General features: G+C 41.6%; 1 protein-coding gene across 2 annotated transcripts in view; it reads left to right on the top strand.

Annotated features, from left to right (window-relative positions):
* CXADR (CXADR cell adhesion molecule) overlaps positions 1-14,136 on the top strand; it is a 49,436-nt gene that overhangs the window by 26,038 nt on the left and 9,262 nt on the right. The window contains exons 4-7 of one of the 2 annotated variants that reach the window (XM_087818374.1): positions 4,850-5,005; positions 6,192-6,314; positions 7,085-7,223; positions 8,275-8,458. In XM_087818374.1, the coding sequence (XP_087674500.1) occupies positions 4,850-5,005; positions 6,192-6,314; positions 7,085-7,223; positions 8,275-8,458 (602 nt within the window). Of the gene's footprint in view, positions 1-4,849; positions 5,006-6,191; positions 6,315-7,084; positions 7,224-8,274; positions 12,533-14,136 lie in introns of those variants that run through there. The other variant, XM_087818373.1, reaches the window with a different exon arrangement.

A 14,136-nucleotide genomic window follows, 5' to 3' on the forward strand; every position in this document is an offset into this window, starting at 1 on the left:
TCTGAACTCAAGTCTCAGACCCAGGCGTACCCGGGATTATAACCCTGACTATATATATTCTTTTAACACTACTCCCCAGAAAGCATTGAGTTAAGATACATATGGAATTTTAACTGGCTCGTGATATACCGAGCAGAGTATACCAGTTAATCAGAATATCAGAATTTTTTACTGTGAAATCCCTGTTGGATGGGGCAGGTACAATGGGAGGGATGCAATTGGCACGTATTTCCAGAAGAGGTGTGGACAGGCTCAATGCCTCAGTGTGTGTGTGTATGTGTGAGAGAGAGAGAACAGACAGACAGACAGATAGATAGACATGGGGTGGGGTGGAGGAGGGAGAGAGATTGATTGATTCTGGAGGACCAGGCTCTGGGTTGAATTTTTAGGTTTCCGCTGAAGGGACCTTTATAGCACAAGGCTGCCCATGTCCCAGAGCGCCCAGGTTGGACAGTGGTGTGGCCGCGCACACTGATGGCTGCCGCTGTGACTCTGGGCAAAGAGGAACGGCACTTTTACATTAACCGTCAACCCCCTCTGATACCTCCGAATGGATCAGTGGGAAGCACTGACTCGAGCATCTTCTCTTAGCTCTAAGTGAAGGGTAAGGGGGAGGAAGTGATTGCTGAAGGGAGGTGGCGGTGACTCATACGCTGATTCTGTGAGTCTGTCTGAGTCAGAGGAGAACTGCTTCCGAGTTTTCAAATGAATCATGCCGTGGGAGAAACCAGTAGAATTTTCTTTGAAAGAGAGAGTTGAACAGAAGCTCATCTGTTAACTTTTCCTGAAAATTCTGCTTAGAGGATCTGTGGAGGGAAGAGAAGATAACGTGCCCTCTAGGGACCAGACCGAGCGGTAGCCCAAGGGGCTCTTGCTTCAGAGTAACCTTTGATACATTGGTGGGAAGCCTGGAGGTGCCCCCGCTGTTTGCAGAGTAGTGAGAGCTGCTTCATGGGCCGGTGCGCTCTGTGGGCTGACCCGGGATCATGACCCGGGCGGCTGTTAGCCGCCCGGGGGTGAGGGGCAGCGTGCCGCCACGGCCTGCCCGCTCTGTCGGGGCACCAGGGGAGTTAGCCAGTGCCAGCGCCATGGCCACACCAGAGCCTTTCCCCACAGCTCCCATAGGCCCGTTATGGAGACCTCTGGAATGAACGGGTTGGTGGTTTTGAAGAGTAGGCCGTTCACAGCGAGCAGCTTCCTGGGCGTATCCGTGCACGCCACCAGAATGCAGCGCCCCGCCCGTGTGGTGGCTCAGCCAGCTCTGGGATTTGGAAGCTGTTAGCATAGCGCGGGCCTTTTCCCCCCACTTTTTATTCTGAAGTAATTTTAGTTTTATAGAAAGTTCCAAAAATACTAGAGACTTCCTGAGAGTGTACCCATCATCTGATTTCTTCTAATATTAACTTTCACAAAATCATAATACAGTTATCAAAACCAAGAAATTAATGTTGAGGCAATGCTATAACTACAAACCTAATTTGAATTTCACAGTTTTCTATTAAAGTCCTTTTGTGCTAGGATCAAGTCTGAGATCCACAGGCGTTTACGTCTCCTGAGTCTCCTCCAGTCATGTCAAGGGGCACATGATGTCATCTCTCAGTCTTAATCTTGATCATGTGGTTTAAGTGTTACCTCCTGGGTTTCTCCACTGTAAAGTTCTGATTTTTCCTTCTGTAATGAAAAGAAAAGCATCTTGGGGAGTCACTTTGAGACTCTACAGATAATTCGTTTCTCCTCAAACTTTGCCCATTGATTTTTAACATCTATGCAGGGATTTCGCCTGGAGTCAGGGTAGTTTGAACCAAGAAAAATGAGCATTCCTGGATGGATGACATGGCGATAAAAGTATACAGAGTGGGGCAAAAGGAGCTTTGCATATGGAAAATAATACAATAATTAATAAATAATATAAGAATAAGCTCTGTTCCACATGCTTACAACTGTAAACCTACTTTGCCCCACCCTGTATATCCTATCCCACGTGGGGATTTAAAGTGTGTTTTCTATAGACTGAGGTGGGCTTCTAGCGTGGAGAGAGGGTGCTGTACGTGTATGGAGCACAGCATTACTGAATCGGTGGGACACTGGCCAAGTCCAAGTTGATGATCGTCACATACCCATACCTGGGAAGAGCTATCAGCTATGCTAGATGATGCAAATGTTCTGAGAAAGTGGCCAGGTATCTTGGAACCCCGCACCCATGAAAACTTAGGGAATAAAACTGTGTCCCTTTGTGGTTTTCTTTTTTTCGATCCAACTGAGTGCTGCGGATGAAGAGTTACTCTTCCCTGTGGTATAATGATTGGGCTTGGAAAGCAGGTGGGCCACTCCAGGGCTACACTCAGAAACCGTTGTTGGTAAAATCTTGTTGTATTGTGGATGGAGTATGTTGAGATCTCAGACTCAGTGGGGCCTTGGAATTCCTGAGCAGTCACTTTAACTGCTCATGATTGGGTGTGTTTGGTATACGGGAAAGGGCCATCTTTAAATTTTTTTTAATATATCTTTATTGATTTCAGAGAGAGGAAAGGAGAGGGAGAGAGAGATAGAAACATCAATGATGAGAGTCATTGATCAGCTGCCTCCTGCGTGCCCCCGACTGGGGATCAAGCTCGCAACCTGGGCATGTGCCCTGAGCGGGAATCGAACCCCAATCACCTGGATCCTAGGTCAGTGCTCAACCGCTAAGCCACGCCTGGCTGGGCAGGGCCATCGTTAGTAGAAAAGATGAGGGTTAGGGTTAGTATTCTGTATTTCCAGTAGGTATTTGATGTACAAAGCATTTCTTTCATGTCCCGCTGCTAGTTTATGTAATAAAGGATTGATTGGTAGTTTGGAAATGGAAAACAAAGCTCATTTTGTTGGAGGCTCACAGGATGCAATAATTCGCGAAACTGATTTAAATGTCCAGTACGTGCAGCCTCCTGGGTGACTGATCAATCTGAAAAAGAGACGGATTTGCTTAGGAAGTCAGCAATGCAGTTAAATGCATCTGTTGATCCTTATGAAAAAGTGTAAGTAACAGAAGAAGGGGGAGAAATACCATGAAATTGAAGCATTATCAAGACGTGTGTGAAGAAGTAAGGTGCCTCACTGGACATGATAGATCCCGATGGCCAAATTTGGAAAGTTTCTTTTAGAGTTAAACATACACGTACCACAGATGATCCAGCAATTACTGAGGAAAGGAAAACATACCAGTATTCACATGAGTGTTCGAGCGGTGGTGTTCGTAACTGTGAAGCTGTAAAACCCGTTCACACTTGTTCACAGCAGCGAAAGAGCAGAAGCCCATCCAGGGCTGAAAAAATGAAAGCAGCTCAGACTAAAAAAGAAGAGAAAGCAGCCCTGCCCTTTATCAGGCTGGGAGAACAGATGCAGACACAGCCAGCTGCAGAGCTGATAGAGGGAACATTGTTTCTCCCAAGGTCGTGGAGCTGCAGTCAACTATGGACCACCGCTGTCTCCCCAGTGTCGCCCCCAGGCCCTCTCTGCACTCCCCATCCTTCCCTCCTCACGCAGTAGCTGAATGGCCCCATCACCTGTTTCACTCCCGGTTCTCCTAACCCTGCCTCAGAAACAGCGTCGGGTTCCCAAGCGATCTCTGCTGCTTTTAGCCTCTCCTAGAGTCCTTCAGAATCTCCCCTCTCATCCAGTGACATCCCACAGCTCCCAGCAGTGCCTTCCTCACTGGTCAGTCTGACTTTGACAGACCACAAACCGCTCCCGGTCAGTAGCAAGTTAGGCTTTAAAAGTTGCCCAAAAGCTGGAGTCAGTGTTTCCCGACAGATGAATGGGGTAACTAAGTTTATGTTATAGTCAGTGGAATACAACTCAGCAGCAAAAAAGGTTTTTTAAAATAGACAACGTGGATCAATTTCAAAAGCTTTACAATGAATTAAGAAGCAAGACAAAAAGTACATAGTGTGTTGTTCCATTTATATCACTCCAGAAGGAGCAGAACTAATCTTCAGTGCTAAAATCCAATCAGTGGCTCCTGGGGCCAGGCGTGTAGAGTGAGGTGCCTGCAGCCAGCACGAGGGAACTGGCTAGGAGTGGGTAGGGGCGGTGCTTAACAGGGTGTGGGTGTGGGTGTGTGTGTGGGTGTGTGTGTACGTACATGTGCATGTACACACATTTGAACATGATCAACCCACACTATTAAAATGTGTTAATGTTATTGTATGTATATTATGCTTTAATAAAGTTCAACAGGAGAGTATGAAACACCAAGGTGTTAATTCGGTGTTGGGGTGAATTTCAGGTAATGGAGTTAACAGCTTTTCTAAACAGGCACCCAGAGAGATCTGAATTATAGCCTCAGATTTACCTTTTTATTTATAACACTGCTCTCTGGATGGTTTGGGGTTAATGTAAATGCAGAATATTAATTGGTCCTTGCTGCACCAGGTGAACTGTCTCTGTTATCGGCATTATTTATTATAAACCCCCTGATGGGCGAGGTAAAGGCACCAGAGGGATGTGCCTTGGCACGTGCACCCGTCAGGCACGGAGTAGAGGAGCGGGTTAGGGATGGAGGAGGTCGCGCCCTTGAGTCTGAAGAGACACAGCCCATGTCATGCTTTTTCTCAGGACTGCCCCGTGGAATCACAGAGCTCCCTGTGCAGTGGCTGCTTGTCTGAGCCCAGTCTTGCCTATTTTGTGTTAGATGAAGCTGAGAAAACTGGTGTTGACAACCAGTTGTAGTCATTCGGCCTTGTCAACTCTGAACCAAGAACCATGTGATGAGTCAGTGGTGGTTCACAATGATTATACACACTCTGTGTTTAATCACTGTAAACAACTTCCATTCTTTTGTATAAAGTTAAAATTTATTTTCTTTCCTCAGTTAAACCTTCAGGTACAAGATGTTACGTTGATGGATCAGAAGAAATTGGAAATGACTTTAAACTAAAATGTGAACCAAAAGAAGGTTCACCTCCATTACAGTATGAATGGCAAAAGTTGTCCAACTCACAGAAAATGCCCGCAGCACTGATAACAGGTACCTCGGATTAGACAGTTTGTACTGTGTGCCATTGATTTGGACTTAAATCTAGTAGGATTGTATGTATGTATATGTTTTTTAATCCCCAAATACCCTCCCTTTTCTGTACGGAACAATCAGGATTCCATAGGAATTATTCAGTGTTTTATAATGACAATTTACTGTCAGGTAGTATAAATAGATAAAAAAAGTTTTAAATATATATTATTGATTACAGAGAGAGGAAGGGAGAGAGAGAGAGATAGAAACATCAGTGATGAGGGAGAGTCATTGATCGGCTGCCTCCTGCATGCCCCCCCCCAGCTCCTGGGAATTGAGCCCGCAACACGGGCATCTGCCCTGACAGGGAATCGAACCATAGTTTTCTGAATCATAGGTTAATGCTCAACTGCTGAGCCACCCAGGCCAGGCAAATAGATAAATTTTTATAACAGTTTCACTCTTTTGGATATTATAATTGGTTTCTTTGGTATATGTTTTTAATTGATGGTAATACTATCGGGAAAAAGTTCATGATCTTAAATTAATGACTAAGTTATGACAAGTTGGATCTTGAAAGTTCATGAGCCTAGATTCATGTTGAAGATGCTGTAATATTTCCATGATGTGTCTGTTAAAACAAAACCAAACCAAAACATCTCAGAACACCTCTGTGACGCTAACTGGAAACTTAGAAACTGGTTAAATCTGATTGCTCACTTTATTATGGTTAACCTGTTTGTTAATCAAACTGATCTCCACCCTCCCCATTCTGGTTAAGTAGGATTTCTCTGAGCCTGTGTTCTTTTTTTCAAATTAAGAGAAAAACTGTATGACCCCTTCTGACTTTCTTTTGTTTGTTTTTCCACCTACGGGGTGGATGAAATGGGTTTTGCAAATTTGCCTACTGCACCAAAGGGCCTTGTGGCAGGGACATTTTTTGTAATCACTGTAGCTCTGCTGCAGCTAAGACTCTGCCTGGCTAAGGAGGGCCTGGTTATTTCTGCCGTGATGCAGGGGAACTGGAGGCACAGTTGTTTGCATTCTGGAGCCATGCGTGTGGCTGCCTGGTGTTTGTTCTGCGCCCAGCTTCAAGCCTCTCTCACTTTTACCCAGATTGTCAATCTTAGTAGGATTTGCCTTTACTAAAAACTCAGCAATTCTATAAAAATGGTTTTGCTCTGCTCCATCTTTCTTTTCATAGAAATGACGTCACCTGTTATATCTATAAAAAATGCTACTACTGAGTACTCCGGGATGTACAAGTGTACAGTCAGCAACAGAGTGGGGTCTGACCAGTGTCTGCTGCGCCTGGATGTCGTTCCCCGTGAGTGTCTTCTCTGCCTGCTGTGATCATTTTTGCTCCCGTTACCTTCAGCAGCCCCCTCTGGTTCAGTCAGCAAGCACGTGTGGAGGGCAAGTGGATGTGAACTGAGCAGAGCACTCTGTGGCTTAGTTATTAGCTTTCCTAAGCCACGGAAAGGAAAAATTACATTTTATTAACAAAACCTCAATTATTGTAGCAACATTAAGAAGATAAGAGTTGTCAAATCAGCTCTTATACTGTACTTAGCCTTTATAAGGGCAAGCCCTTTGCAACATTCTTATATGCCAGCTCAGATAGCTGGGAATATTAAAATCTTTTAATCTGGTTTGATCACGTTTATGCTTGAAACAGTTCAAAAGAAAGTTCTTTTAGTGGATTTTCCCCTGGGACCAAAAAGCTAATTAATTTTTCTCTTAAAATTAATATATACCATAAAATCGATCTGTCCATGTGTATCCTTACCTTCAATATGACTAGGTATAGTGTGGTTTTTTTTCTTTTTTTAAAAATATATCTTTATTGATTTCAGGGAGAGGAGTGGAGAGGGAGAGAGAGAGATAGAAACATCAGTGATGAGAGAGTCATGGATCGGCTGCCTCCTGCACGCCCCCGACTGGGGATCAAGCCCGTGACCTGGGCCTGTGCCCCGATCCGGAATCGAACCTCAATCTCCTGGATCCTAGGTCAATGCTCAACTGCTGAGTCACGCCCGGCCAGGCATGTTGTTGTTTTTCACTATTAATTATTTTCTTATGAACATCTTACTCTAGCTTCCAACAGAGCTGGAACAATTGCAGGAGCTATTATAGGAACTTTGCTTGCGCTGGTCCTCATCTGTGTGATCGTCTTCTGCTGTCATAAAAAGCGCAGAGAGCAAAAATATGAAAAGGAAGTTCACCATGATATCAGGTAACTGAGTGGCACCAGAGTTGACTGATGTCTAAAGCATTAGTTCATTAGTTCTTACTACCTGAAGCATTTACTGCTGTGAGCACTGGATAAAAGCTCAACACATTTGAAAGCTTTCATTTTTCAGAATCAAGTGTGTAGATCCAGCCAACCTCTATTGTGCCCTGCCCCCGGCCCCTCTCCAATTCTGGACCCTATTTTAAGAAGCACTACAAAATGTCTTATCTCAAGACTGTCTGCCTTCTCCAAATAAAGTAGAGGTGTGACGTGTTCCAAAAAAAAGGGACCAGATGTTGAGGTTTTTTTTAAAAAAGAGACCTGATTATATCAAGGGAAATAGGTAGTATACAGAACTATTGGTAATATATTTTTTTAATATTCTAAACTAGTACATCTTAACTAGAAGTGTATGTTTGATTATTGAACTTTGAAACTTTGAAAACAAATAACATGACTAACACCCAGGAAATTGACATTTGGTGGTTATGAGGTGGGGTTTGGGCACTTGTATTTTTTAAATGCACCAGAGGTAACTCCGATATATATTCTGTCAGTCCTTGCTGTGAAAATTCTTCTGCCTGAACTCCTACTTTTTGCAGACTTGAATCTGCTAAGTTTTCAGCTAAGGTCTTAGATGAGTAACTTCATAACAAAAAGGATTTTTTTCTTTTTTGGTAGAAATCCATCTGTAGGTGTTAGTGCTTTATTAACTATAAAGTGTTATGTGACTGTAATTAGATTATCTTGATTAGTTGTACAGGGATATGAAAAGATTTGAGGTTTGTTCCTTACAAGGCAACATTATGGAATCATAAATTTTTGTAAAAACCACCTTTCATTACACGTGAAGATTCATCCTCTGTAAATGATAGCCAAGGGACAAGTACACAGTTAATGACATTGCACTTTGTTGGGCTTGCTTTTTTGTGTGTCACACATGCTTTTATATACTTAATGCTTAAGCAGTCCCCGGCCATGATTCATAGGTTACACAATTGTGGGTTTCTAGAAACTCGTTCCTTGACCTTGTGTTGGGATCTTTGCTTTCTAGGGAAGATGTGCCTCCCCCAAAGAGCCGGACGTCCACTGCCAGAAGCTACATGGGCAGCAACCACTCTTCCCTGGGGTCCATGTCTCCTTCCAACATGGAAGGCTATTCCAAGACTCAGTATAACCAAGTACCAAGCGAAGATTTTGAGCGCGCGCCTCAGAGTCCGACCCTGCCGCCCGCTAAGGTAGCTGCCCCTAACCTCAGTAGGATGGGCGCGGTGCCCGTGATGATTCCTGCACAGAGCAAGGACGGGTCTATAGTGTAGGGGCCTCCGTGCCTTTCATCTCTGTGCTCCACGCTTCTCTACTTTTGAAATACGAAAACCTATCCTGTTCTAAATATTTGCTACCAGCCTCAATAGATCAAAAAGAAGTGAATCAGAAACTGTAAGAAATATACTTCAGAAAGTTTTGTTTGGTTATATCAAAATAGTAAAGGCATGAAAGTTACTGGAGACAAATTCGCCATCTGAAAAAGATTTCCTTTAAGAGGTAGATTTTTATAAGTTTCTAAATATCAATATTTAGTAAGATGTAGCACTTTGGATATGAAATCATAGGGGAAGATATTGGTGAACTTACATGCACACCAAATTGATACTTGAATCCTCTGAAAGTAGTATTTTGTCATTTCTGCCATTATTTTTAGAATGCCTTTCTCAATTAATTTATGACCCCAAATTGGTAAAGAAGTATTCATGGCAAAAATTCTTACATACCTTTATATTTGTTCTTGGAAAACTCTAAGTGTGGTTGGAATAGCTCTAATAACATAAAAACATTACTGTGTTCTAGAAATTAGCAATTCTACATTCAAGTCATTCATAAGCCTTGCCTGTGAAATTGTTTCTTAAGTATTTGATTGATAGGCTGCTATAGTCAACAGAGACCTGGTTAGCTCTTTTATATGCTAAAATAAAGGAGCACCTGTGGGTTTATTTAGGAAGTTTGCTGTCACTGCGTAGAGCAGTAACAGTAGCGAGGGTGGATCTCAGTGACGAGTAATCTGATCCCTGGAGGCCTGTGGTGACCTTCGGAACGGTGACCGGCCAGAGCAAGGATGGAGACTTGCAGGTCCCAACTAAATACTGGCTGTCCGCAGTAGGTGATATTTTTCTAATAGGAAAAAATTATGACTCATTTATTATTTGACAGATACTGACTGAAATTCCCTAATTATTGGTCCCAAATTTTAAAAACTTTTTCCCGGTTCAGCATTTTGTTGTTTTTGGATGGTGTTGCATGTTATATGTTCTAGACACATGTAATAATCCTGAGTCTACCCTCCCGAGTGCAGTTCCTGAAGAGGTTTCCTCATAGGCTCAGAACGGCGAGACATTTTAAGCCAGCGCGCGTCGCCCGCCGCCCTGTCCCCCAGACCCGAGGGGACGCGCGGTCGCTGTTGCACTGCCAGCACGTCTCTGCAGTTGCAGAAAACCAAGCTGAGCTCTGCAAAAAGTTTAAGTCCTAGTTTTGTGAAAGTGATTTATTCTTTAAAAGAAGGGGGGCGGGGGAAGGAAAGGAAAAGGAGTAGAAGGAATACTCCCAACTGCCAAATGTGTTAAATACTGTTTTAGTAGAAGAAAGTGAATTTATTGTATTTCCCTTAAGATTGTGAGGGAGTGTGGATATATGGTAGGATGAGCCAACAGTTTCTTTAGGGTAAATAAAGTCTGCAATAAATTATTTCACGAGCTCTAAAACCTGTTCCCGAGATTTCGTAGGGAGTTGGTTTCTGTTCATCTCTTTGGGTGCTGTGGTGGTTCATGCCACATTATAAGTTAATGTTGGCATGAATTTATAATTAGTTAAAGTATTGTGTACACTTTATAATGGTAAATCTAAGCTGAATGTCTGTGTGATGGACTAGTCTATAGTTTTACATGTTCAGAAGCATTTTTTAAATAGGTTTTTAACCTTTCATAATACTACTTTTGTACTTGTGTTAACAGTTTCATTTGTGCCTTTTGGGTAATTTAATTTTTGTTATGACTCTCTGGTGCCTATGAGCTAGCTATCACCTGGAAGGTGCTTAGAGGTGAAGGTACTGTTCCTAAGCGCGTCACTGTGACACCTGTCTTCCTCACCCTGCCTCCTCTTCTCTGTTCTTTTTGGATGCAAGTTAACAGACAGTGTCATTCATAAAGACTTTAAAACTTCAACACCCTCAACACTCTTTGACTGTGTCTCTGATTTTATAATAGTAACTATTTTTGAACTCCAGATGTCTGGGCTGTTTTATATGAATACATTTATTTATACAACGGTATAAGAAATAACAGCAAAAACTTTTAAAGAAACAACTTTTGGTCCTTTCTGTTAGTTTTCATGTAATGAAGATTACGTGGTCAATCCAAGTAGAAATTACTACCAAAAATGGACACATGTAAGGCTTTCCTTTCTACCCGGCCTAGGCTGAGCTATAAGCAAGTCAGAACCTCTTCCAGAAGTGCTTTTAGCTCAGGTCCGAACCACCTGTATCCTGGGAAAGGAGCTGGTAAAAAGTCAGTCGTGTGACCTGAAGAGACCTGTTGGGCTTGATGACAGTTGAAGGACGGAATTCTGTGCTAGGCTCGGCCCTCAGCCGCTCCCATTGTAGGGGTCAGTGAATCCAGAAGCCAGGCAGTTCTGATTGACCTGTCACGGGATTCTCACTGGTCATTTCAGTTAACCAGAGGTCGGATACTTGTTCTAGAATTGTTATTGGTAATCAGGCAGTTCCATTAGAGCCTAACAGCATCAGTCAAGGACAGCCCTGCACCTTCGAGGCAAAAGCAGCTGATTCCACTTTACACCCGCGAGGCTGGACACCGTCCTGTTGAGTTGCACAGGGCAACCTGCAAAGAAGTGACACCTCGAGGATGTAGTTCTGGGCTTCGTCTGTAGTTTCCGGGTGTTCTTTTATTCTAATAGTCCCGTGAGAAGGCCAAGGAAAACAATCTGCCATGGAGTTGTTACAGTGGAAATACAGCCAGAGTGTGTCTTAGGGGAGGTTGATTCAAGAAACACAATTAGATTGTTGGTATGAATTAATATCTGATTTTTATTGAAAAGATAATTTTCAGGATTGAGTTTCGTAAATTAGGAGCAAGCGAAGGAGCAAGTAAACATTTTGATTAAATATAAAAAGAACTCGTTGCATGAAGTTGGATATCAAATTCTATGATGTATGGCTTTTCAAAAAACCATTCTCTGTCTTTTCCTGTGCGTGCAGCATGTAAATTTGAAGTTATGTGAATGTTTAAAGTTTTTCCTAATCTCTTTTCACCTCCACAGTGTTTAGGGCTTTCAGATGCCTTATTCCAGTGTGAACAGAAAAGGTCCTTATTATGTGGTTAATGCTTTGATGTGTCATGTAAAGAATAGTTTGTAGAAAATGTTGGCACCATTTTAACTTCTTAGTGGCTTGTGACAACATACATTATATATATATATGTACATAAATCTCTGTAATATTCTGTGGTTAGTAGTATAAATCTGGGCAAGTTTTAATATTTCAATTGCCTTTGGGTAGTCTTGCAATAAAGGCAACATGTTCTGCAGTTGGATTTTTTACTTGTTTGCCTATTTTGACACTAAAATATGGTCCATAACTGAGCACAAATTCTACTCGTTAATGTTATGGAAGCAGGGAAGAAAAATAAGTTTGTGAATTGCAGTTCTGTTTATCTTATGGACAGTAACACCAGCAAATATTTTATCTTATGGACAGTAACACCAGCAAATATTTTATCTCATGGATAGTAACACCAGCAAATATTTTATCTTATGGACAGTAACACCAGCAAGTATCTGGTGCTGCATCTGGCTTATTACTGTTAATTAAATTCCAGTTTTACAAAGTACCGTATTTTGTAATTTAAGAGTGTGGAAAGTGTCTGCTGGGTTTGGTTTTGGTCTTGACACTAAAAGCTCCAGTCAAGGAAGAACTTAGTGTTTCTCCTGCTAACTCATTTAATATGAATACAAGTGTTAAGAGAACCACAATTCACTGACTCACTCTCATCCCTGACTGTGAATTTTTGTAATAAATACACTTGTACTATGGAAGAAAACTATTTTGACACTTCACATATGCAAGAAGAGAATCGATAGTGTCAGTTTAAAAAATGATTTTTGTATTAACAATTTCTGGCTTAAATATCCAATGGTGCAGATTTTGAAATTTGTAAGAACAAATTTGATTTAAAAAGCAAGAACTTGCTCTAGTTTTGTGACCTCGTGTACTTTTTAAATAAAATTAAGAAAGTCGTTTTCTGCCTCATGGTGTGGCTTTATTGTGCTTTTTCTTTCTTTTTTTAAAAGTCTACTTTCTAAAGCTTCAATATGATATTTCTCCCTGCTTTCCTGAGTCAAGGTATTCTTCCTCCCCCCCATCCTTTATTAAACAGAATAAAGATCAGGCCCGGCCTGTGTGGCTCAGTGGTTGAGCCTCGACCCAAGAACCAGGAGATCACAGTTCAGTTCTCCTTCAGGGCACATGCCCAGGTTGCAGCCTCGATCCCCAGTAGGGAGCATGCAGGGCGCAGCTGATCAATGACTCTCTCATCATTGATGTTCCTCTCTCTCTCCCTCTCTCTTCCTTTCTCTGAAATCAATAAAAACATATTTTTTTAAAAAAGACTTCAAAAAAATAAAGATCAGAACAATCACACATCAATGGAAACATGCGAAATATTACATATGTTTCCCCACTCTGCATTTATATGACAGTGTATAACATAATATTTGGGGTTGAAACCTCCAAAGTTCTGTGATCATTTCACAGTGTTTTACAGTATAAACTCAAAGCATTTTTCAGCTACATTAAAAATGTACATGTGCATATATGTATTAAACATACCAGCTTCTGGTTTAAAGCTATTTTCATTGACTAAACATTGATTTCAGAAAAAAACAGGATGGGATAGTAATGCATCTGTAAGACGACTTTTTGAGGAATATTTTGTTTATAATATAGTTTCTCAGTTTTGACCCTTCTAACATTTTGGGCTGGATAACTGTTGTGGGGGACCATCCTATGCATTGTATGTTAGTAGCATGCCTGGTCTCTACCTACTGGGTGCCAGCAACTCTCTTCCCCTCTCCCCTGGAAATGATAACCAAAAACGCCTCCAAATGTTTCCACATGTCATCTGGGGTGGGGGGCAACATTACCCCCAGGTTGAGAACAGCTGGTTTATACTAACATGGAATTTTCTACTCGAGTTTAAGAAGAACATACACCTTGGAGTCACACGTGTTTGACCACCACTCATTACTAGATGCCTCACCTAGCTTGTTTCCTAGTGCTTAGAAAGGGGTTAAAAATACCTACATCACAGGGGATGTTGGAAGGTTCTAAAGAAATAGAACTGATACAGTGAAGTCTTTGCATTTGTCCCTGTAGCTGGGATGCTGATAACGATACACAGATTTTCAAGGAACCAGGATTACAAAAAAATATACTAAGTGAAACTACTGAGTCTAATTTAATGCCCTTAAGTGAGACCATATTTTAATCTTTCAGCTCTAAAAGCCAGATCTCATTTCTGGTTAATTAAATACCAAACGGCAAAACTGAGGAAACTGAAACAAAATTGAATATAAAGTAATTTGTTATTAAATAAAAGTGGTTTAGTTTTAAATTCTAAGCATAATCAAGTGTAATTTCTCAATGCAATAAAAGCAACAGTGAGAGATTAGGAAGTCCTAAGAACTCAGTTTTTCTTGCCGGTGTATCCAAAGTATAAATCAAATGTGATTTGTTTTGTTACTTAAGTGATTTTTCTAAATTTGATAACTATGGGAGGAAAAACTTGTCCTAAGGTAACTACAGAAAAAGAATTCCTGAAGTTAGTGACGAACCAAGAAGTAAATTTCA

The sequence above is a fragment of the Miniopterus natalensis genome, chromosome 6 (genome assembly GCF_054644295.1).
Source record: "Miniopterus natalensis isolate mMinNat1 chromosome 6, mMinNat1.hap1, whole genome shotgun sequence".
NCBI classification, from domain to species: Eukaryota; Metazoa; Chordata; class Mammalia; order Chiroptera; family Miniopteridae; genus Miniopterus; species Miniopterus natalensis.